This window comes from Panthera tigris, chromosome A2 (assembly GCF_018350195.1).
Source record: "Panthera tigris isolate Pti1 chromosome A2, P.tigris_Pti1_mat1.1, whole genome shotgun sequence".
NCBI lineage: Eukaryota > Metazoa > Chordata > Mammalia > Carnivora > Felidae > Panthera > Panthera tigris.
Window position 1 is genome coordinate 9,297,567 of NC_056661.1, and position 24,251 is coordinate 9,321,817.

General features: G+C 61.4%; 1 protein-coding gene and 1 long non-coding RNA gene across 9 annotated transcripts in view; one reads left to right on the forward strand and one right to left on the reverse strand.

Annotated features, from left to right (window-relative positions):
• Positions 1-22,455, forward strand: part of NFIX (nuclear factor I X) — a 95,149-nt gene extending 72,694 nt beyond the window's left edge. For 3 of the 7 annotated variants that reach the window (XM_042978307.1, XM_042978313.1, XM_042978308.1), the window contains exons 3-11: positions 1,780-1,842; positions 2,205-2,279; positions 2,639-2,759; positions 3,904-4,040; positions 6,865-6,987; positions 9,187-9,362; positions 15,114-15,261; positions 17,412-17,503; positions 21,860-22,455. In XM_042978307.1, coding sequence (XP_042834241.1) covers positions 1,780-1,842; positions 2,205-2,279; positions 2,639-2,759; positions 3,904-4,040; positions 6,865-6,987; positions 9,187-9,362; positions 15,114-15,261; positions 17,412-17,503; positions 21,860-21,874 — 950 coding nt within the window. In that variant the 3' untranslated portion in view covers positions 21,875-22,455. The remainder of the gene's footprint in view (positions 1-1,779; positions 1,843-2,204; positions 2,280-2,638; positions 2,760-3,903; positions 4,041-6,864; positions 6,988-9,186; positions 9,363-15,113; positions 15,262-17,411; positions 17,504-21,859) is intronic. The other 4 variants (XM_042978311.1, XM_007098154.3, XM_042978309.1 and 1 more) reach the window with 3 other exon arrangements.
• On the reverse strand, positions 15,741-23,743 carry LOC122236592. Of its 2 annotated transcripts, none has more exons than XR_006214680.1 (3): positions 23,702-23,743; positions 19,033-19,339; positions 15,741-16,299 (listed from the first exon to the last, which is right to left on the reverse strand). It is a non-coding gene; the product is annotated as an uncharacterized LOC122236592 (long non-coding RNA). The 2 variants fall into 2 exon arrangements; XR_006214681.1 differs by lacking the exon at positions 23,702-23,743 and adding an exon at positions 21,697-21,846.
• Between the last annotated feature and the right edge of the window lie 508 nt (positions 23,744-24,251).

Here is a 24,251-nt window from a genome sequence, read left to right on the forward strand (position 1 = left end):
TCCCCTGGCTGTGCCCTTCCTGAGTTTTGAATGGAGGAGAGAGGAAGCAGGCTCAGGGTCCAGGGAGGGCCTAGCGTGGGGTGTCCACGACTTTAGCCCCTCAGCTGCTCCTTCCTGGACAAGCTGGGGGTGGAATCAGACCTAAATAGCCGGGAAGAGGCCAAGGTGAGAGAAGGACGAAATTCATACCCACAAGGCACCGTGGCACAGAGAGGTTGCGTGGGGGGAGGTCCTGTGGATTCTCTCCAGAGCGGAGAGCACCACGGGCAAAGAGGCGGCCTGGGATAGGATTCGCCACCCCTCCGCACACCACAGGGGTGAGCACAAAGGGAACCCTGGAAGGCTGCACCCCAAACTGGAGGTGGGGGGGGGGGGGCGAAGGACCGCCATTAGCACTTCCCTTGTGAACCTCTCTGGGTGTTTGATTTGTGACAAGGTTTACTGTTCTTTTTTGGAATTAGAGAAAAAGAAAATTGAACAGGTAAAGAATCCGGGGGAGTGGGGCCTAAACCTGTCCTATAGGCAGCCTGTCCTTTCCCACTGGTCACCTTGAGGCAGGTGGCCGAGAACTTGGCCTGAGCCAAGGCTGGGCCTGCGCTCCCATAGGGATGCTGTTCTTACCAGCCCCTGTGGCCATCACTCTCTATCCCTCCCGAGTGGCCGCAGGGCCCCCTGCTGCAATCTCTTGGGCCCACACCTTGCCCTTTGGGAACTTCCTCGCTGGTCACTCCCCAGTGTGAACAGCTTGGCTGTGAGGCCAGCGAGGGGTGGACTCTCTGGCCAGCAGGCTGACCTCGGGGCGGTGGTTGAGACCCAGGAGGCAGGGCCAGAGCTGGGCAAAGCCCCGGCCAATACCAGGGCACGGTTTTCTGATGCCACCCCCACGCCTGCCTTCCTCCTGCCCCACAACCTGCCCTGGCCCCCCTCTGCCACCCTCTCGCCAGCTGTCGTGCCTGGGCAGGCATTCTGGAGGTCCCCATTGTGCCCCTGGCACACAAAGCTTTGAGGACCTGGGGGGGGGTGGGGGCGGGGGGGGGCTTTCCCAAGCTCAGCAAAATATTCACACACACACTCCACCCTGCCCCAGCCCTCTGTGAGCTCCCACCGCACAATGGGCCCTTGTCTCGGGGCTCCCTCTGAGCAGCTGTGGCACCGGGGCATGAGACAGCCCAGACAGGCTGGCACAGAGCGGGCGACAGCGTTAGGGCAAGCCTCCCCCCTCTGTGTTGCCAGGCACCGCCTGTAAGCATAAAGGTGAGGTGGGGGTGGTTCAGGCTGACAGGAATGGCTGTAATTAATGAAGTGAGAGAAGGACGGGGCTGCTCCTCTGGGGGCTTGGGCTGAGCGGAGGATGGGGGACCCTGGGGTTCGTCCCAGCTGTGCAGAGAGGCGGTCACTGGCTTCTTTCACGGGCACCCTCCTTGCCCTGGTTCTCAGCCACTGCTGCCCACTTGAGGGCGACTTCGCCCCCCGGGGCGCACGGGGCAGTGTGCATGGGGGCAGTTCTGGTTGGCACACTGGGCTACTCGAATCTAGAATGTGGAGGCCAGGGCTCCTGCCAGACACACCCTGCGGTGCCCAGGATGCCCCGCCGCCGAGAATGGTCTGGCTCCACTGTCAGTAGTGTTTTCTTCCTCCTCTCTCCAGGCCTCCCCAGGCTGCTCCCCTCCGAGGAGAGGGTGCTGTGAAGGTGTTTGCAGGGCTGAAGGCGCAGCTCCTTGGCTGGCGTTGGTGGGGCGCCTCGATCCTGACCTCCTCTCCCCTTTGTGTCTCCCGCAGAATCCGGACAATCAGATAGTTCAAACCAGCAAGGAGATGCGGACATCAAACCACTGCCCAACGGTCAGTGCCCCTCCACAACTCCCGCTGGCCCACGCCTGGCCTCTTGGGCCTGCCCTGCCCCCCTCGCCCTCCTCTGCCCTCCTACACCCTGGCCAGCCTGGCCTCCTGTCTGCCCCCATTTCTTCCCCTCGACTCAGCTGTTCCTCAGCTGAACTTCAGCTGATGTCCAAGGGGGTGGGGGCTCCCCTGAAGCATGCTCGGTCCCCCGTGTGGACGTGAGGGCCTGAGGGCCAGCCTGTGTCTGGAACACGAGGCTTGGGAGGAAGCGAGTCGCAGCAAGAGTGGGGAGAGCTTTGGGGAGACAGGCAGGTAGCCCCTCCGAGCCTTGCTTGACTCACTCACTTGTCCTTTCCACTCTTCAGGGCACTTAAGTTTCCAGGACTGTTTTGTGACTTCCGGGGTCTGGAATGTGACGGAGCTGGTGAGAGTATCACAGAGTAAGTGAGTTCTTTCTTCCAGCCGTGGCTGAGCTCAGCAGACCGGGGGTGTAAGGAGGGGGGATTCGGACCCCATGTGCCCCCCCCAGCTGGTGGGGTCCTAGTAGGGGGCAGATGGGATTTCCTGGGACCTTCTGCCCATTGGTACTGGGCTAGGTGGAGCAGAGGTGCCCAGAGAGCCCTATCTCTAATCTCCACTGTTTTGGAGGAAAACAAAATCATAACCAAGGGCTCTTCCCCAAAGACCCCCCCCCCCCCAGCCAGGAGGAGGCTTCTGGGGAGCTGCTCGTGACAACAAAACAGGCCCCATTGAGCCTTCCACACCGTCCAAACCTCATCCCCTTCTCGCCTTTTCCCAGCTCCTGTTGCCACAGCATCAGGGCCCAACTTCTCACTGGCGGACCTGGAGAGTCCCAGCTACTACAACATAAACCAGGTGACCCTGGGGCGGCGGTCCATCACCTCCCCTCCTTCCACCAGGTGAGCCCAGGACCCTGGCCCTCCCCTCCGATCCCCAGGCCGTCTGGGGGGCTGCAGGCAGCTATCACCCCTTGTTGAGGGTGTTGACTCCAGAGCAGCCCCGGGCCCAGCGTGCCGCCAGCCCCCTGAGCTTCCTGCTTTGTGCTGTCGCTGGGCATTTGGTGCTGGGGACAGAAACCCCAACGGGGCACAGCTCTGCCTACAAGGCACTCCCCATGGGGATCTGAGAAGGCCTCTCTCTTGGGCAAGTGACATGAGCCCAGACATACGGGGGCTGGTATAGGCACGGGGTGGGTGCTCCAGGTAGAGTAGCCTCTGTCCCAGGCAAGGGTGGACGTCCGGGTGGGACCCCCAAAGAGGGCTTTGGAGGCCAGCGGAAGGTGTTTAGACGTAAAACCCACTGAAGGGTTTTAGGTTTCAAGCAGGAGATGCTGGGAATTTGTGTTCTAGAAAGTACCCCTAGCTGCAGCACGTGTGGGCGGGGCTGACAGCCAGTTAGAGGCCCTCCCAGCGGGCTGGAGTAGGGGAGGGCCTCAGTTGGGCGGGGGAATGGCATGAGAGGACAGGACGGAGCTGAGAGGTTCTGGGGAGGTGGGCACATCCGGCCCTTGTCAGGGCCAGTTGTTGGGGGGCAGGAAGGGACCCTGTGCTTTTTTAAAAAGCTTGAACGTTTGGTTCATCGTGAGGTTTTGGGAATTTATTTTTATTTGTTAAAGTATCGCACTATGATGTTATAATGTTTTCGTATTAGTGATATTTTAACATAAGAGAACACAGTATCCTGATGTCTGAATTCCGTAGCACCCCTTGGCATTTTTGTCCCTGGCGAGTGCCTCTCGACTTGCCCTGGCCCTGGGGGCTGATGGGAAATAGAAGGTGGGACCACAGAAGCAGTTGAGGGGGGTTTTGCGGATGAAGGTATCACGGGCTGAGAAGGGGTTCGAGGAGGAGGAGCAGACCTGCGGGGTCCCGAGGGACTCTAGGGCCCGTCTGGTCTCAGGGGAAGGCACGTAGCGAGCACTTGGAAATGCTGCTGTCATCAGGCGCCTGCTCCCCACCCGGCGGGTCACCGGGCGCGAACCGGGGAGCAGTTCCGGTGCCGGTACGTCAATCTTGCCTTGTCCCGCCTGATCCTCTTCCCCAGCACCACCAAGCGCCCCAAGTCCATCGATGACAGCGAGATGGAGAGCCCCGTCGATGATGTCTTCTATCCTGGCACAGGCCGCTCCCCAGCAGCTGGCAGCAGCCAGTCCAGTGGGTGGCCCAACGATGTGGATGCAGGTATGGGTGCTGCAGGGCCAACCCGGAGCGGGGCGGCTGGCGCCTCTTTTTCCCTCTCGGTGTACCTGGCGAGCCTCCCTCTGCTTCCCCTGCCATGGGAGGCGCTACCTCCTGATCTTCCGGAGGAGGGCAGACCGGGCCAAAGGAGGGAGTGGAGGTGAGGAGCTGGGCTGCGGCTAACTCGGCCGCAGAGCCCACAGGTGTGGTGGAAGGAAGGCAGAGGCCCTAGACTTCGAGCCTCCTCGGTCTCCGTCTCCTGCCGTTTCTCTGGAGGGGTTGCCCTAGCTCCCGCGGTCCTCATGGTTTAAAGCAGTTTCTCAGTCTGGGCACTTGTTGACATTTGGGGCCACGTCATTCTCCGTAGTGGGGCCATCCCATGCACTGCAGGGCACGGAGCAGAGCTCTGGCCTCCAGCCGCCAGCCAGTAGCAACTCCCCCGTCCTCCCCAAAGTATAATGACCAGAAACGTCTGGACATTGCTGAACATCCTCTGGCATAGGGGGAGAGGAGACCAGAATCATCCTGAGTTGAGAACCACTGGTCTGACGGGCCCAGCATCACAGAGAGGAGCAGAGCCTAGGAAAGAATGACCAGAGTCATTTTCCAATCAAGCAGGAAAGGTAGGGAAGGGCAGAGGTCTAAAGGAAGCTAGCTCAGTCCTCCCAATAGCCTCCAACCACCCCTTTCTTGGTGAACCCCCCCACCTTCACCTCCAGTCTTGACGGGAGGCATAAGCAGACCCAGAGAGCCCAGATGGAAAGGAGGGAGAGTGTGTGCATGTGTATTCCCGTGTGTGTGTGTGTGTGCATCACATATAAATGTATGAGGAGACTGGCTGCAGGCTATTTCTGCCTGACGCACGGGTGGTACAACCTGTGTGTGTCCTCGAGGTGTGGGTTTCTCGGGGCCAGAGAGTGCGACCCATGTGTGGGCGTTGTACGTGGGGCACGTCTGCTGTGGTCAGGCCTGGGGCTTTGCTCTCGAAGCCGGAAGAGAAGGGTCTGACTCGATGTCCCTTTGCCTGGCGTCTTCCAGAAGTGCATCTACAGAGATGGGCCATGTGGATGGGCAGGGGTAGGAACTGGGGGAAAGCGAGGCAGAAGGGCGGGGAGGCGCTCCTGCTTTCCCGCTGCCCAGACACAGGCTCCCGCTCTCAGCTCCCTGGGAGGAGGGGAGGAGGGTCTGAGGGTACGGGCTGTAACCACTGCGAAGCTCATCCCTGTGGGACAGCTCCCTGGCAGGCCTTTGGGTGCCTCCCCCAGGGTTCCCTCGTGGCAAGCAGGTGCCCGGGCCAACACAGCCCAGATACTTCCCCGGGGGAAGAGAGAAGGGGTTGAAAAGGCCCTGGAGACTCCCCAGCCAGGGCCTCAGTTAAGGGACTGCCCCCTCAAGGACTCAAGTGCCTCGAGAGCCACATCCACAGCTGTTTCCTGGGGTTCAGCCCCCAAGTCCCTCTGCCCAGACCTGGTTCCCGAGGAGATGTCCCCTCCCTGGCTCCCGCTCTCTTTTCTCAGCTGTCTGCTCTGGTGCCTGCCGTTTCTGCTCCTTCTAGCTGTCCTGCCGCGCACGGCCCCCAACATCCTCCTGCAGCACCCCTGGCTCCTCGCTTTCCCCTCTTTTCCTCCATGCCCGCCCCCCCCTCCCCCCGCTGTGTTGTTTCCCCGTGCTGCGACAAATCGCCAATTAAGCAGCCCAGCTGCAGGACAGGGAACAGCTGGGGAGGCGCTGTGCGGCCACGGGGACAGCTGTGCACAGCTGGTGGGGGTGCTCCCCACCCCCTCACTGTGCCAGCTATCAGGTGGCACACAGCTGCTGCCAGATAACGCCTCTGCTGGCGGCTGGGAGTTCGCCCTTCCCCCCACCCTTCCTGCAGTGAAGACTGCAGCCCCCTCACCCCCCATGCAAACGGATTCTCTGCCTCAAAGGTGGCAGCTCTGGAGGTCTCCACACCATCTTACCCGCCCCCCCCCCCACCTCCCCCCACCCCCAGCCCTGGGCACGGCCTCAAGGCTCAGCCCAGGACCGGAGACAGACTCCCCTGGAGGACCTGGCCCAGGGGCCCTGCTGTGTCATAGCACCATTTGGACATCGTGCCCCCCCTGGGCTCAGAGATGAACTTGGTTGGCATCATCAGGATCCTACAGGCGGAGCTCTGATGGGGTGTGCTCTGTGCCCCGGTTCCCGCTGAATGCCATCCCATCTCTGGCAGCGGGAGCAGAGCAAAGCCTTGGAATATCCCTCCCTGTGGCTGCCCAGCCTCTGGATCCCCTGGCAGGGGAGTCCTTTCCTGTCCAGCTCTGTCCCCAGGGCCCACCCAGGCCCTCCAGCCCCTTCCCCACTCTCTTGTCGGGTGTGGTATCACCCCCTCGGTCCCTCCTGAGGACTGGTGGCTTCTTCCTACCAGAGCCTCCCCCCTTGCAGGGCCCCACAGAGTAGACCCCGGCATGTGCTTCCTTGAGGTCTCCTTCACCCTGAACCTAGCTCTCTAGGGCTCCTCCTGCACACCTTTCTCCCCCCCCCCCTTGCCACATCCCACCCTTCATTCTGTGCCCTCTGAACTTATCCGCTCGGCAGAGAGCAAGATGGGCCCTCGGGTTTGTCCCCTCCCCGGCACACCCAAGGGCTCTCCTTTTCCTCTCCCTTCAGAAGTAGCTGGCCAGTCGGAGCTGGAATTGGGCAAAGGAGGCAGGAAGGGGTGTGGTGGGGCAGGGGCAGCCGGGAGGGGGCCTGAGAAGAGAAGGAGCTAGCTGCTGGCTTCCCGCCCTCCCTTGCTCTCACCCCAGCCCAGCTAAACCTGCCCTGTGTTGCCGATTCCTCCCCCCAGGCCCGGCTTCTCTAAAGAAGTCAGGAAAGCTGGACTTCTGCAGTGCCCTCTCCTCTCAGGGCAGCTCCCCGCGCATGGCTTTCACTCACCACCCGCTGCCTGTGCTTGCTGGAGTCAGACCAGGTGAGAACTGCGGGCCCCGAGGGGGGGCAGCGGGGGAGGCGGTGGGCCAGCTGGCCAGGTGAGGGAGCTAGGGCCACCCCGAGTGACAGCCCCAGGCCCTCTGAGTAGGCAGAGGGCACGGGAACGGGCCCTGCGTCCCAGGCGGCACCTCCTCACCTTGTTCCCAGGCTTCTCACACGCGTGTGTGCTTGCGTGTGTGCCTGGGTGTGTGCGCACGTGTGTGCTGTGCCGCACGGGCCCGTCCTGAGGCCCTCTGCGACTTGTCGCGTGACTCGCCAGGCCTCGGGCCTGCGCCTGCCCAGTTCTTTCCTCCTGCCAGCGGCGGCTGGGGAAGCACCGACTCCTCCCTCGGTCCCCCTTTTGCCTCTTCTCTCCGGGCCGCCGGCTGAGCCCGGGGTCGGGGTCCGGTGTCCCCGGCACCAGCCCAGGGCGGTGTGGGGGCACAGATTGACAAGAGCACTCGAGGGAAGCCAGGCTCCCTTCTGAGGCCCTCCCTACCCTTTTCCGAAAGCGAAGGGCTGGGCTGGCTCCTGGGTTGTCTTCCAGGGAGAGGAACAGGCCCACTGCTGTGGGGGGCTGTCTCGCTTCAGTCTTGGGAGAGGGGGCTCGGTGGGGGCGGGGGGAACACCTCAGTGTTCCCGAGGGGATGGAATCAGGCAGGGAGTTGTGGGAGCTGAGTCCTCATCCTAGCCACTCCCTCATTTGCCCCCCACCCCCTTGGTCACCTTCTGGCAGAAAGAGGACCCTGCCCCGTGTCCGCCCGCCCGCCCGCCCGCCGTCTTGTGGGCCCTTTTGTAGGACGCAGAGAAGAGTGAGGTTTACCCTCCCGGCTTCCTCCTCAGGGCCTCCTGGCTGAGAGCCCAGAGGCAGCCTGCACTGGGGCAGGGTGTGGTGGCCGCAAGGTGGGGGCGGGGACCCCAGGCCCTCTGTACAGGCAGCGGGAGGGCGGCAGGCCCAGCTCGGCTCCGCTTTTATGAACTCCAGAGAGAAGCCAAGTTTCCTCAGCCCCCTAATGAAACCGAGAGCAAGAGCGAGCTGATTGGAAACAGACTGGAGGGGGAGGACTCGGCTCAGGGAAGAGCCGGGGCCTGCGCTGGGGTGGGAGTTGTATGTATGCGTGTGCGAAGACGGTTGGGGCTGAGCGCTCCAGAACGTGGCCTGGGCGCCTCGGCCAGATGCACGGTCATTTGTATGCAGGAGCGGGGGGGGGGGGTATGCGTGTCCAGGGCTCATCCTACACGGGCAAGGGGCCCTGTCTCTACCCAGAGACCAGGAGCTGTTGGCCTCCTCTGTCCCTCATCCAGGCTCCCACCTGGGCCCTGGGCCGGGGTGAAGCCAGTGCGGCATTCACCAGGATGCAGGACGTCACGAGGAGCCGAAACCCTAGCCATCGAGACACATGAAATGTAGTGTCGTATTTTTAAAAATTAGAACCAGTGAGAAAAACACGCGACGGACAGATATCAACGTTCTCAACAAAAGACGGGGCTGGCCTTGTACTTGCACGGTCCTGCTTTGTTCGTGTCGCTCTAACTCCAGCCCTGGTTCTAATCAATATTTACGAAGACAGGCAGCTGGCTGACTAGCCCTGGTTTGCCAATTTGACTTTTTTAAAAATATTGCATTGAAATGTTAGTTACCTCATGGGCGCCTGGGTGGCCCGGTCGGTTGAGCCTCCCGACTCGTGATTCCCGCTCAGGTCGTGATCCCAGGGTCGTGGGATCGAGCCCCGCGTCGGGCTCTGCGCTGAGCCTGGGGCCTGCTTAGGATTCTCTCTCTCCCTCTGCACCTCCCTCAGTCGTGCTTGCACAAGCAGGCACGCTCTCTCTCAAGTTAAAAAGGAAACGTTACTTACCTCGGGGCACCTGGCTGGCTCAGTCAGTAGAGCTGCGACTCTCGATCCTGGGGTCATGGGCTCAAGCCCCACGTTGGGTGCAGAGATTACGTAAATAAAGAAGACGGAGAACGTTGAAAAAATGTTCCTCACCCCGGTTGCTGAGTTAGTAGGCGCTGCCTTAAGTCTCTCACTCTCCTCGCCCTGGTCCTGGCCCTGCTCCCACCCCAGTCTCCCCTTTCCTCTGGCTCCTCAGTGCTCTCTGTCTGACCAGCGGCCCCCGCCCCCACTGTCGCCCACCGTGCCCCCCCCCCCCCCGCCTCCTAGGCCCTGATGCCCTTTTCTTCCCGCTCATGTACACGCAGGGAGCCCTCGGGCCACAGCATCAGCGCTGCACTTCCCCTCCACGTCCATCATCCAGCAGTCGAGCCCGTATTTCACGCACCCGACCATCCGCTACCACCACCACCACGGGCAGGACTCGCTGAAGGAGTTTGTGCAGTTTGTGTGCTCGGACGGCTCGGGCCAGGCTACCGGACAGGTGAGTCCCGAGGGCCCCAGGAGCCCCGCCACAGCTCATCTCTGCATCTGTCCGTCTGTCTCGGGGCTCACAGGGAGAGGGTCCAGAAGCCAGGAGCCCTCCTGGGGCTGGAGCAGCAGACAGCCAGTAACTCCAGACGCCTCGATCTCCTGGATCTGGGGGTAGGGGTCTGTGTATGATGCCGGGGTCTGTCGGTCACGGTCTAGAGAAGGGCGGGGCAGTGGCTGGGCCCACCTTGCTCGGGCTCCTTGCCCCGCCCTTGGTGTCTGTTCCCCCGGTAGGAGTGTATCCGTGATCTATCCGACCCGACCTGGGCTCCTTGCCTCCTAACACCCCTCTCAAAACCTCAGGGCTACAGGGATTTGGTAGGTTCTAGACCAACGCTTCCCAGCCTTGGCACTGTTAGCATTTGGGGCTGTTCATTCTCTGTTCTGTGGAGCTGTGTCCTCTGTGGCCCCTACCCACTCAATGCCAGCAGCATCACCCCCTCCCAGCCCCGATGACCAGGATGTCTCCAGACTTCAGTGGGCCCCAGGGGCATCATTGTTTCCTGGTGAGAAGGCCTGAGTAGAGGAAAGGCCCCCCACCACGGGAGCTGTTCGGAGTCTCCTGTTGGCAGAACTCTTAACAAGAGTTTCCCAGGCCATTCACTGTTCTGGAGCAAAGCCCTTGCGCTCCTCAGCCTGGAAGAGACACTGGTTCCCCCTGGAGCTCTGCCGCCCCACTGCCCTTGTCCGTCGGCAAGCCCTAGGGCCCAGTCACTGACCAGCAGAAACAAAGGCCACTCAGCAAAGGGCTTATTCCAGACAGTGCTGGGCCACAGGTGACCCTTCAATGGGACAGTGGTTCTGCCTTAGTCCCTGGGAGACCACTCTGGGTTGGGACACGGGTGGTCTCTAGACCTCTGAGAAGGTTCTAGAGCCCCAGCAGCACACTGCGCTGTGAGAAGGCCCAGTTCCTCTCCCTGCCACTGGTCCAGGCTGGAAACCTGCTGTGAGAGGTCAGGTGGGGTGGGGTAGGGGGGGGATGCTCAAAGGGCCGTGGTGGGGAAAGGCGTTCGGAAGCCCGTGCCAGACGCAGCCCGGGGAGAGCCGTGGGCGGCTCTTGGCGACTCAGCCCGGTACTGCCTCAGGGCGCCCTGTGCAGAGTGGGCATTTTCTAAGTGCTGGTGTATTGATTTGGGGCAGGGCTACGGCTCGGCCTCCTCGCTCTCGCTGTCCAGAACGGAAGCCAGTTCTCTTCCGTCTCCTGTTCTCCCTCCTTCTGCTTTCCTTGTTCCCTTTTCCCCTTTTCCCTGTGAGGTCTTCTCTTGCTGGCTCTGTAGCTCCTTAGCACATTCGGAGCCTTACCCACCTCTCTGGACAAGCTCTGTCCACTTTCAGGGGCATGGAGGGAGAAGTGGCCATGACCCCCGACAGCTACGACACCTCCTTCAGAGATGCCAGCCGAGTCTGCGGGAGCCGCCAGCCTCTGTCCCAGTGTCCAAGAGGCCTGGGGTCTGGATTATGGATCAGGGAGGCCAGAAGCTCCGCCTCGCCTGCCTTCTCGCCCACAGAGGCAGCTGGGGTTTGGAGTCAAAATGAGACTGACCCGAAGGACCATTTTAGCCCAGAGAGTCAAGCCTAAACCCACAGGACCTTCAAGAATATGGGTCAGTCCATCTTTAAGCATCCTGATGCTGGCTGGGTCCTGAGCCTCTCCCTTGACTTGACCATTCAAGATTAAGGGCTCACTGGGTCCAGAAGTTTTCTTCTCAAGGCAGATGCTTGCTCCGTGGATAAAACACTGCAGACAGGAGGGCCAGCAGTCACCCTGGTTAAACAGAGAGGCTAGCCCGGCTGGGGAGTCTCTCTGGGTTTCCTCCTGTGGCCCGTTGTGCCAAGAGCCGGGGTGGGGGGGGGCGGTAGGGAGGAGGGTTGTCTTCAGTGAGCCTGCTCCATGGGGCTCAGCTTCCGAGAGGAGGCTAGAGACGTCACCAGGCCATGGAGGAGGACAGAGCCGGAGGCCCCAGACTCTGCAGCTGACCTGGTGACAGGGAGTGGCAGTAGCAGGCTGCACTTGTTCCGTGGCTACCTCCAGAGTCCCCTCCAGGGCCCACTAACACTCAGCTGCCTGGGCCTCGCCCGATCCTGATTCAGCAGGTCCAGGGAGGGGCCGAGAATCCGCACTTCTCCCCAAGTTGCCCAGTGATGCTGCTTCTGGTCGGGTGACCCCACTTTGAGACTCACTGATCGAAAGCCTGAAGGAGTAAGTTCCTCACCTTTTTGAGAACCGGGAGTCACAGACCATCTTTGCAGAAAAATACACGCGCCCAGAAATGTTAACCGTTTGCAGAAGGGTTCCAGGCACCCCTGTGTTCATCCTCGGACCACAGCGCGAGCCCCTAATTGAGAAGCGCCAAATCACTGACGGCCAAGGCCAAGTGGCGACACCGCTCGGAGGAGACGCAAAGGGCAGAAGGAGGATGCCTGGTTCGCTGTATTTTCTGGCAGAGAAGAGACGACGAAGCGAACGCGATGGAGAGGTCACAGGGCCTGATGGGATGGCGTGAGTCTGGGAGGCGGGAAGACTGGTCGTAGCTCGGCCTCATCCAGCAGCGCCCGAGCAGCCAGGCCTGCGTCTTCACCTGTCAGAGGAGAATGAAGAGCTATCCCAGCCTCCAGGTTCCTTCTGGCTTTTAACTCCTGAGGTTTTCAGGCACCACAAAATCACAAGACCTTGAGATTTTAAAACCTCAACTTGTACCCCAATCAGAGCTGAGACATCCTAGCCTGCTTGGAAGTAGCTTCCAGAAACTAAATGTCGTACATCAGCGGTTTTCAACGTCCGGCCATATGGGGCTGGGATTGGCTTTATCGAGTGCGATTAACGATTTAGATCCTCCTGAGGGGAGACAGGGTCTGAGGACTAGGAGGAGGCACGGGCCACCCTATGGGAGCAAGGGCTGCCTGGAAGGCCACGTGTCCCAGCTCCTTGGGGGCCCAAGCTCAGGATGGCCTGGCCTGAAGGAGTGAGGCTGTGATCTGTTGGGATTGTCTGTTTCCTGCCCTGATGGAGGATAGGCACAAGATAGGCTGTAGAAATGGGGAAAGGCAGGTGCCGTGTGCATTTCAGCCTCACCCCTGTAGGGCTGGAGACCCCTGCCCTCCGGCCTGTGCTTTTGCCTGTTTCTGAAATGACACCTGGCACAAAGGGTCTCCAGCCCAGGACACAAACAGGGACCAGCAGCCCCGGCTTGCTTTGGTCAGGGGCCTCTGAGCGCGCAGGAAAGATGAAGTCAAGGGAACCATATGGAGGGATGGTGTTAGACCTTGGTGTCGGTCATCAGAGGTGAAGGGTAGTGGGTAGAACAGCCAGAGTTCAGAAGGGTATGGCCTGCACGAGTCAGCCATGGGGCTCGATGGTTTAAAGTGCGGCCGGATGGACGAGTGGATTCAACTCAGTCAGTGGGACTTGACAGGTGCCGCATGGGCCAGAGGTGGTAGTCCGCAGGCTTGTTGGGGAGCCTGGGAGGCAGCCTACTTAAAAGGCTCCAGTGGAGGTCAAGAGCATCTTAGAAAACAGGGGCAGGGTGGCTCAGTCGGTTAAGCGGCCGACTTCAGCTCAGGTCACGATCTCGCGGTCCGTGAGTTCGAGCCCCGTGTCGGGCTCTGGGCTGATGGCTCAGAGCCTGGAGCCTGCTTCTGATTCTGTGTCTCCCTCTCTCTCTGCCCCTCCCCCGTTCATGCTCTGTCTCTCTCTGTCTCAAAAATAAATAAACATTTAAAAAAATTTAAAAAAAAAAAGAAAACAGGGGCAGAGAGAGATGGATGGTGGCTTAGGGTATCTGGCTGGCCCCACGTCGGGGACGGTGTTTTCTGGGCAGGCCTTGAAGGGCGTGGGAAGGGGTGTTGTAGACAGGACGTTCTGCAGGGAGCGCGTGTGCAACTCCTGCTCAGGCTGTGTTCCGGAAAGCCCAGGTGGTCGGCAGTGGGACGTACTTGGCGGGAAGGGAGTGTAGGGGCATGAATGGTGGAGACCCCCCATTTGGGCTCCACCACATGGGCCTTGAATGCCCAACTGGGGAGCTTGTATTTTGTGTTACACGCGGTCAGAGCTGTGGAAAGCAAGGGGAGAAGCCCGAGAACCTTTGGATTTGGAGAAGAGGGTTGGGATGAGCCTGCTGGAAAGAATCTATAGGATCCCCAGAATCAGACAGACACGGTTGTGAGTTTCAGGCCTCACCAGTTACAGCCGGGTGACTTTGGAGAAACCGCTTAGCTGCACAGAGCCTCAGTTTCCCCGGTTGTGAAAGGGGGGAGAATGGAGCTCCCCTTGCATCAGGGATTCCCACCCGTGACACTATTGGATTGTTGTGCCTTTATCCTGGGGGCCATCTCGTGGGCTGCAGGGTGTGTAGGAGCAGCCCCGGCCCCCAGATGCCAGCAGCACCCCCCTCCCCAAGCTTTGCTACCCAGAATGTCTCCAGACCTTGCCAGTGTCCCCTGCCGGGGCAGAATCCACCGCACCGTCCCTGCCCCAAGCAAACAGTGCTGCCTTACTGGGTCTGAGGACTGGACGGAACGTGAGTCAAGTGCCTGGTACAGAGCTAGGCCGAGACCCGGGCTAACGAGTACACCGTTGGCATAGGGGAGACCCCTTGGGAGTCTCATTGTCCTAGTCCGGGTGAAACCAGGGAGGATAGAAGTTGGGCTGGCTGGAGACATCAAGGGAGTGGACTCCACAGGGCCCGCCCACCAGCAGAAGAAGGAGCACAGGAAGCTCCCAAGGTCTCACACCTGGGTGGCTGGGTGGCAGAACATCGCCCCTCGGGAGAGGGGCCCGTTCAGGACCCAGAGGTCTGGCCCGGCCCAGGCAGTAGGTGGTGGTTGAGAGCGCCGCCCGGAGCTCCGGGGAGGCCTCTCCAGGGAAGCTGTGCTCCGCCCCTCCCTGTGGTGCCTTCGCCCCCTGAATCCCCGAGGCTGACGCACCCAAGGCCACGTCCGGGTCTGGGGAGGAAACTTGAATCTGAGGCGCCAGAGAGGGAAGAAAGACAAGGAGCGGACCTGGTGACCGGGCAGCCCAGGCTTCCGAGGGCACTGGACACGGAAGTCCTCTCAAAGAGCCTCGTGGGAACCGGAGCAGCGATGGATTTTCCTCTCGGGCCGTTCTGTAGAGAAGAGGCCGGCACCCCGGGATCCTCAGGCTGCCGGAGCCACGGGCGAGCCCCCCCAGCGCCCAGCATCTCCCCAGGCCGCGATGTGGGATGGACGCTGGAGGGCCTGTAGTTCTTGGCTGGGTCAGCCGGCCCCACCCCGGGGGCCCACAGAGGGAGGCATGCGTGTGTTTTCCGGGGACAGTGTGTGTGGGGTGGGGGCGAGCTGGCGCATCTTACCTGCTGAGGGAGAAGGTCTTCAAGAGCGTGAGCGTTCTAGGCGCAGCTGCTTATATGGCTAGGAGACATGTTTTAGTACCTAAAACATGTTCCCTGAGAAATAACAGACCACTCGTCGGACGCCCCCTTCCGTCCCTCCCTCAACTTCAAAAGAGGACCACAAAAAAAAAAAAAAAAAAAAAAAAGAGAGAAACACCTGAGAGACCAAATAGAAGCCTCACACCCTCACCCACCCTGTGCCCCGGAGGAGAGGACCCCATCCTGCATCTTCTACCGGGAGCGCCCGCTCTCAGGAGCGAGCTGGCGTGGCCGCGCAGGGGAGCGTGTGTCTGTGTGTGATGTGCCTTCATGCGTCACTCTATTTATGTTGTTCGCAGCCCAACGGTAGCGGCCAGGGCAAAGTCCCGGGGTCATTTTTGCTACCGCCGCCGCCTCCAGTGGCCAGACCTGTGCCCCTTCCTATGCCTGATTCCAAATCCACCAGCACTGCCCCAGACGGCGCCGCCTTGACTCCTCCATCACCTTGTAAGTGGACGATGAAACCGAAACCACAACGCCCAGCATCCCTGGCCCGTCCAAACAGTCTCCACTGCAAAAAGAAAAACCCCTGCCCCGCCCACCGCCAAAGCACCCCAACCCAGAGCGCCATGGAGCCTCCCACCCGGACAAGAGCAGAGCTGAGCCCCCCCAGTCATGGCCTCCTGGGCCTCAGTTGCACCAGCCAGCACCCCACAAGCCCCCCCCTGCCCACCCGCGGCTCCCAGCCGGGGCGCCCCCCCCCCGCCCCCGGCCCAGGCCCCTCCCGGGGGCGGGAGGGGGAGCACAGTGGGGCACGCAGGCCAGGGGTGCTGGCCAGGGTGGGAGGGGGGTGGGAGGCGCAGCCATCCCATCTTCATGCCTGATTGCTGTTTTTTTTTTCATTTTTCGTTTTTTTTTTTTTTTTTGTTTTTTGATTTTTGTTGTTTCGTTGTGCCCCGCTACACCAAAAAAAAAAAAAAAAAAAAAAAAAAAAAAAAATTGTGACCACAAGGCGACGCCACCACCATCCCCTTTTGGCCTTGCTCCCTCACCTCCATTCGGGGCCCGTGGGCCTCTGACGGTGCAGCAGGCCAGCCCCTGACCTCCTCCCCTTCAATCTCACGTTTGGTTTCTCGTTGTTCCTCTTTTTGTTCCTTCCCCCCCTTCCCACCCCTGTCCCTTCCCCAGGTTGAATGTTCCAAGGACAAGGGCGGGCTCTGGGCCTTGGCTTCCTTCATCTCTCTCTCTCTGTCTCTCTCTTTTAACCAACGACAAATTTTGTCAAAGGGAAAAGAAAATCTGAGTTGAGAGGCCCAAGGTAGACCCGACGCGTGAAGGACAGGAGAGGTGGAGGGTGGGCAGCGTGCCGTCTTCGGGCAGCGGGGTGGGCAGCACTTTGGGCGCCCTGGGGGCTGGCAGGACTTCCTGGTCAGCAGTGGGAGGGGCGGCCCATCTCACTTTTCTCCGTCTCGCGCTCTCTGTTGCCTTCTTTCTCATGGTTTGAGTTCTTTTCCCCTTTCCGTCCTCTTCATGCCATCTTCCCATCTACATCCGCCATAAGACACGAAGTCATGGTCATGGTCATTGGAGGTGGGCAGGGTGGGGGGAGGAGGCGCCCGGCTGCAGGGGGGCGGGGGGCGGGGGGCACCCTGGACAGAATCTGGTGAGCACGCAGTCCCTGGAGTGTGTCTGGTGGGGAGGGCGTGTGGGGGCGGGGGGGGGGATCCCCGGCAGCCTGTGACACTCCTTGTCCCTTCTGGGGACATCTTCTCTACCGGGGGTGCAGGACCCATTCCCTCCCATGGGGCTCCAGCCAGAAAACCTGAGAAGAGCTCGGGGCCGTTTGGCTGCCCATTTGCCCCCTCAGGCTCCAGAACAACCACCCCTGGGCACCGAAGCCCGAGCGTTCTGCCAGGCCCTCCAGCGCCCTCCTCCTCTGGTGCCTTGGCCCACCTCAGGCCCTGGGAACCACAGGACCTGGCTCATCCATCAGAGGACGAGAGCGCCTGCTGGGCCTGAGCCTTGCCACCTTTGGGCCCGAGCTGGCAGCCGGCTCCTCTCTCTGACCCTGTCCCACCCCGCGCAGCCCTCTGTTGGGCCCCTTCAAATTCCCTGAGCCATCGGCCCCATCCCTGGGACTGCCCAGTGGGGTTGAGCGGTGCAGCACCCACCTAGCTGACCTGGTTGGAGAGGTGGCCTGGCTGAGCCGTCCTTCCCTGAGCAGGGTGGGGCCGGCCCGCCAGAGCTCCCACCCTCCTGCCCTCCCAGGCTCCCTCTTTCCGGACCCGGGAGGGTCAGTGGGAAAGCAAGGGTGCCTTGCTTCAGTGAAGGCTGTCCTCAGTCCTGCTCAGTGCCTGGCTAGGGAACAGAACAGGGTCTGTGGGACCTCGGCTGAAGCCTCCAGGGCCCCTCCCTCGCCCTGGGCCAGGAAAGAGGACGCCTGGCTGAGGCGGGGTGCTAGGGGTGGGGGACGGAGTGTGCTCCTGGTCAGTGAGAGGATGATGGGACCCCTCCGGCCTGTCCTTCCCACTGCCAGCCTAAGCCCTGGCAGCATGGTCTAATCCCGTCTCTCCCTCTCTCAGCAGCCCCGAAGGGCAGTGCCCGGGCAGGCCCCAAGGCCTCACGGGGTCTCTCCCTCTCTTCCCTGCTCCCCACAGCATTCGCAACGACAGGCGCCTCCTCTGCCAACCGGTTTGTCAGCATCGGACCCCGGGACGGCAACTTTCTGAACATCCCACAGCAGTCTCAGGTAGGAGGCCCCACCCACGCTGTGGATGTGGGCAAGGGCAGGGGAGGGGGGACCACCGCACAGGCAGCGGCGGGGGCATCTGGGGAAGAGGCCGGTTCCTTGAGGCCAATCCGGGAGAAAGGGCCAGGGCAGGGCTGGAGGGCCCGGGCTTCTGCGCGCCCAGCTGAGCCTGCCTCCCCAGGCAGCCCCCAGGTCCTCTGGCTAATCAGCTAATTGGATAATTAGCTCTGACAGCCCCGGCCCTGGGGAAGGCGGCCAAAGACCTGAGGCTAGAGGCGCTCTGGGCCAGGCCTGGTGGGAGCCCGAGGCCCCGTCAGGAAGAGGACAGCGTCTGCCTGTTGCTCTCCTCCCGCTCCAGCTGGAAGCCCTGGCCCCCAGCCCTCCTTTCTTCCTTGGCTTTGGGTGGGCTGGGCGAGGGGTGGAGGAGGGACAGAGCCGTCCCGGTGGGCTGCGTGCCCAGAGACTCTGGCACCCAGGGTAGGGCAGGGCCTGTTGCCACCCTGGAGGCCCCTCCCTCAAGTCCCCATGAATCCCGTTAGAGGGGAGGCTGGGCTGCCGGAGCCTCCAGTCCAGCTCCCCGTCTGTCCCCAGTCCTCACAAGGAAACCTCCAGCCCTCCTGCTGGAATCTCCTGGATCCGGCTTTGTACAGGCATCTGTGCACACACACGCATGTGGGCCCCCTCCTCCCTGTGCCTGTCCCCAAGAGGCTGGGAATAGCCCACGGAGCCCAGGGCCCCCGGGGTGCAGGGAGGACCCACCTCAGGAGCCGGGCAGAGGCAGCTTTTACAGCGCGGGGGCTTCTCGGAAAAGAACATGCAAATATCTTTCTCTTTTTCACGGTTTACAAAAACATCACCCTGTGAGCCCAAGGCCTTGGAGGCTTTCTCAGCCCCAGGAAATCCACCTCAGCCCAGGCTCCTTTACTGCTCTGAGGCCTGAGTCCAGAGAAAGTTGGTGGATGGAAGTTTTGTGTGTGTGGTTTGAGGTTTTGTTTTTTTTGTTTTTTTTCCCTTTTCCTTTCCCTCCCTCAAAAAAAAAAAAAAAAAAAAAAAGCCAAAAAACTTTGTCAAACTTCAAACTTCAGAGCTCCCTAGTGGCAAGGAGGGGAGGGGAGGGGAACTTCAACCCCCTCCAGCTTCCCACCCCCTTTCCCCAGAGTCACGTCTGACCCGTCTGGTTTCCAGGAGCAACCAGACATGATGTAACACCCAGATGAACTTGAACTTGGGGGTGTTGAGAAGAAAAACAATGGCTCCGAGCAGGGGCTGGAGCCAGCCCCCTCCGCTGCTCTGTGCCAGGGAGGCAGAGAGAGCCCTGCTGGCAGAGGGCGGGAGGGGGTGCCAGAGGAAGGGACAGCAGGCGGGCCTCCCCTCCTGGCTGTGGGCCGGCACCAGGCAGCAGGGCTGCGTCGCACTCTCGCCCTCCCTCCCTCCCTCCCTCCCTCCCTCCCTCCCTCCGCCCCAGCCGCCTATAGCTCTGTGTTACTTACTCACTCTTGGGGACCACGGCCCCGGCCTCCCCCACTCACCCTGTTTCCGCCTCCGTGTGCTTTCCCTTCTTCACTTTCTCTGCGCACTTTGCTTAGACTTTGGGGCCAAGTCAGAGTTTGAGGCAAGTTTGGGAAACGGTCTTCCTCCCTCTTGTTTTGCAAGGGGCCTGGGCCCCGGGCCCCAGCAGGCAGGTGTGTCTGGGGGTGCCGGTGGGGGAGACTGGAGCCGGACAGGGCCCAGCCGCTGAGAGAGCCCTTGGGCCTGGGGGCAGGCAGGCGACTGCAGCGGGCGCAGGGGGTACGGTGGGGGGCGGTTTCCACAGTAACCAGTGACTTTAGCTGATCTCTGGAGCACCAGATGGAGAGAGAACAATAGAATGAGGGAAGAAAAGAGAATTTTAGCAATTTTGTCATTCCCTGGGCAGCGCTTTTTACTTAGTTTTAATCAATTTTGGACCTGGCTCAGGAAGCAGAGAGGGTGAGCAGAAAAAACCACTTTGTGCTTGGCAGCCGATGCACCCCCCCCCCCCTTTCCTGGGATCCGTGAGGAGGCACTGGGGAGCTTTCCTGGAAACACCTTTGTCCCTAACTCCAGGCCTTGAACTGGAGTCGTCTTCCTCTGAGGGAGGGGGGCTCCCCCCACCCCCCAGCCCCCGCCCCGTCCGAGCACTGGTGGTTGTCCCCCTGCTGTGTAGCTCAGGGGACCCCAAGGTGACCAGCCTGGGGTCTGGGCCTGGTCCGACAAAGACGGGGGCCAAGCAGGCCCTCCGTGTCCCGGTTGTCCCCCGCCCCCTCCGTCACAGGGAGGGTGAGGACCCGGCTCGCACAGCCGTGGCGTGAGGGTTCCGGTGTGGTCTCCCCTTGGGAAGGGGGCTCCAAAGAACACCGAGGCCTGAGACCGCAGTGACAGGGGCTCACTGCAGACAGCTCCCCTACCTTCTCAGGCCGGGACTGGAAGCCCAGGGGCTAGCTGCCGACTCAGGCCCCGCCAACAGCTCAGGGGGTGCCTTGTGCCTGGGTTTCCCCCACGCAGGGCCACGTGTCCCATGAGCCTCCCTTTCGCCTTCAGTCAGCGGATGGGGCTGGACTTCGGGCAGGTCCCCTGGGAGCCCCGCCGCAGGACGGCCGGTCTCCTCCGTGCGTGCCGTCCAGCACAGCGCAGGCAGTGAGCATCTCTGCCCGTGCGGTAAATGCCAGCAGCACCCCAGTCATTGGGGCACCCCCAGAGCCCCATGCTTCCAAATGCCTTCCCTCTGCACCATCCACCCGGGCAGCCGCTGGCCACGTGTGGCGGTTGAAGTTTAAATGAAATAACTAACTAGAGAAAACTTTCAGTCCCTCAGCCACACGAGCCCCATGTCAGTTGCTTAGAAGCCACCGCGTGGCTACTGGCTACCAGATTGGACAGAGCAAACAGGGGATGTTTCCGTCGTCACAGAAGGTTTTCGGTGATCTTCCAGGCCCCTTCTAACACTAAAACTCCATGTGTTTATCTCACAGTAGATGACAACCTGCGGTCGGTCCCCAACCAGAGCCTGCGGGGCAGGCCCGGCCTGCAGGCATGATCTGTGTGTCTGAAACAAGTGTTGTTAAACATTGACAACTTTCGCATGAAAATCCGTCTGGCCTTTTGGCTTCTTTTGAAGAGTTGGCCGATCGGGCCCCCCCCTCCCACCTACCCCCCCCCCCCCAGGCCCTCACTCCAATGTGGCAGCCTTGGCCCTGGGCTCCCTGGGAGCATGCCACATGAAGCAGTTAGGAGCATCGACTCTGAACCGTTCCCCGCATTTGAGTCCTGGCTAGGCCACGTGGGTGGGCGGTGTAGCCTCAGGCAGATCAGCCACCCTCTCTTGGAGCAAGGGGAGAATGGTCACCACCCAGTGCAGGCTCTGTTAGACCGGCTTGGCCCCTGCCGATCTGAGTCTGCGGCCCGGAGCCCCAGAGGGGCCCTGAAATACATTTTCAGGGACCCCTTTTTGGCCCCAAGGGTATTACCCAGGTACTGTAGGCCAGAGAGAACACGTCCCCCTTCCAGCCCTCCCCCACTGCCCCTTGGCCACAAGGTGGGGCCAGAGCCTTTGGTGGAGGGCATTGCCGGGCGGCCCGGCCTCCGGGTCAGGTGTGTTTTGTGAGCAGGAGCCACCAAGGCTCGTTTGTGGGAAGGTGGCTCCCCCTGCTGGCACCCTTAGGGAAGCCACTCCTGCCCCAGGGAGACTGCGGTCCTTCCCCAGCACCAGGTGCCCTGAGGATAGAGGATCAGGCACAGTGGGCTCCAGAGCCCCTCCCCCAGGCCTGGTCCCGCTAGGGACTAAAGCCATGTGGCATCCCCCGCCCCCTCCCCAGCCTTTCAGCCTGTGGGACCTTGGCTGGGGAGTACAGACGGGAATTTCTGCTTTTAATCCAAAGAGACAGAAAGAAAACTCAGCAAGAAGCTGTGCCACCCCCCACCCCACTCCCAAAACCCCTCTGGGGACAAAAGCTCCAGCCTGGCATCCTCCCCACCCTCCAGGACCCACACAAAAACCTAAACAATTGGAAACATGGCCAGATCCCAGGTCTGTGCCTGTGCCAGCTTCAGCCACGGGGGTCCCACCCGCTGGGCACAGTGCCCACGGGAAGGCCAGCTGGACTCTGGCACCGGGGGCAGGGTCTCTTGGGGGCGGCAGGATTCCCATCGGAGGTCTCGACAGAATGGGGAGGTACCTCTTCGTGGGGTGCCGGTGTCCTTGGCTCTGCTGGGACCGGGCCCTCCAGGGACCTTGGACACTGGCCGCCAGTCAGCTGGCCAGGTGGGTCAAGAAGAGCGGTGCCCACCCCCGCTCTTTTCAATGTCGCCTCTTTTTTTTTTTTTTTTGTCCCGTTTCAGTCCTGGTTCCTCTGATAAGATCGACAGAAGAAATGACAAAATGTAAAGAAGAGGTTCCTCAAACGGGGGGAGAAGAAATTTTGAGACGTGGAAAAATCCCCCAGCCCAGCCCCACCGAAAAAGCAAAAATTAGACGTCGTCAGCCACTCAGCCCTTCTCTCCTCCAGCCCGGGGACCCCTGCAGGCCCCCAGAAGCAGCCCAGTTCTCGGAGAGCCCTCAGAAGAGGTCTCGGTGGAGCTGTGCACCAGCAGCCAAGCAGAAAGAAACATGCAAAACGGACTCTGTTAAGTAGAGGACAGAAAGAAAGAAAGGATGCGGCAGAACTGCCTTTCTCCCCTCCCTACCCCGCCCCAACCTTCCGGGGAAGGAACAAAATCAACCCAACAAAGCAACCAGCACGGTTCGAAAGGGCCTCTCCTCCACCGTCACCCTTCCTAGGGGAACCCCACCCCCAACTCAGTCCGGGAGCTTCACTAGGGAGCTCAGAGGACAAGCTTGTACAAATGACGGGGTGCAGATCCAGAGGGTTCTCCCTCCAGACTCTGCCTCCTCCCTGCCTGTCTCCCTCTCTCCCAACCCCCTCCCCACCCCCACTGCCTTGGCCTCTGGCTTCTCCCCGCCCCCCCACCCCCAGCTGCTTTGGACTAGGTGAGGCACGGTGGCTTCCAGGTTTCCCTGCCCTACCTTTGGGCTAGAAGGCCCCCCCTCCCGCCGGGGCGGTCAGGAAGCGTCCTCTGGAGCTAGCTTCTTGCTCCTGGAATGGAGGGCGTTCTGCCACTCCACCCTGAGCTTCGGGGGTAGTTTCAGGGCCCCAGACTTCTCTGTACAGTCCACAGGAAAAAGTCGGAATGCTACAACAGCCTGTCCCAGCCTGGGACAGGCCCCCTCTTCCCTCCTCTCTGCAGGCCAGGAAAATCACTCTCTTGCCACGCCACAAGTGAGGGGAGGCGGGCCCTAGGTCGCCCCCACACCCCAGCCCCGCATGCAGGTGCCCTCGCTCCGCCCCACCGGTCCCTGCCCCTGCCCCTCACACAGACAGCCCTGCTGTGGCCGGGGCCGGAGAGTGGAGCAGAAAGGGGACCCCGGAGCCGAGCGAGGAGGACGAGGCAGCCGCCACTGCCATTGGCTAAGCCGCCACCTGCGCTAGGTAGGCGTCCTGCTCGCCGACTTTCAGTTCCTTTGGAGGGTGTTGGGTGTTGTCCTTTTTCAAAAGTGTTTTGGAGCTTTCTCTGTCCGCCCCCCCCCCCAGCCCCACTTTCTCCACCACATGGGCCTCCTGGCCACTTCTCTCTGGATTTCAGCTGTAATGTCTTTACTCTTTATTTAGGGGTGGGGCATTCATCGTTTGGGTTTTTTGCTGTTGCAATTGGGAACTCCTCCATTTGAGCAACTTGGGAACAATTTGGTAACACACGACAGGAAGTAGCTCTCCTCTCCCCCTCCCTGCAGCCCCTTCCTCCTCCCAAGGGATGGATGGGGGCCTGTCCAGAGGGTCTTCAGAAGCCCCCTGGGAGGGAGGGAAGCAAGAGCATGCCCAGCCCCCCCCCTCCAGGGTGTGACTTGGCCCCTCTGGCTTGTCTTTCTGTGCCTTACTCCCTCCTCCCTGCATCTCCCTTCCTAGGCCCCCTTCTCGAGTCCTCGTGCCTCTCTCTCTTTCTTAACTGTATGAAAACACAAAGCACAGGTCAGGATCCTCTGAAAGTCAGTCAACCCAACATTGCACCGCAGGGGCGGGTTGTGGGCTTTATTTATTGTGAATCTAGTTTGCGAGGCTGTGGCCCCAGCAGGGAGGGAGGGAAGGAGGGGAGGGAGCTGGCTGGGGAGGCAAGGAGGGCCCTTACCTGGGGCAGAAGGGGCCAGCGCGCCGTGCGGTGCGGTCCTCGACTGGAAGCCACAAGGCGGCTGGCCCCAGGAGTGGCTTTTGTTGGAAGTTGAGCGAAGGCCCTCCCCCCATCCGCGTGCAGCCCTCGGGGAAGACCGGGACTGAGAAGCAGGGGACAGGGGATCCCACGGGAGCCTGGGGTGGGGGGCGTGGGGAGTAGGGCGGGGGGTGGGGGGGCCGGGTGGGCCGGGCGTGACGCGCGGTCAAAGTGCAATGATTTTTCAGTTTGGTTGGCTAAACAGGGTCAGAGCTGAGAGGGGAGCGGAAGGGACCCCCTGCCCGGCCGCACGCGCCCCTTCCCTCGAAGACAATCGGGGCCGCGGGCGCGGTGGGCCCGCGGGAGCCGGGGTCGGCGGGGCGCCCGCCCGGGCGAGGTCGGAAGCTGCAGGCCAGCTGGGCCGGGGCGGGAGCGCGCCCGGCGGGGCTGCCCGGGCGGGCAGGGGTGGGGTGGGGGTGGGGGGCCGCTCCTTTCCCAAGTGTCGTTGTGAGGGGCAGGCGAGGGGCTACGA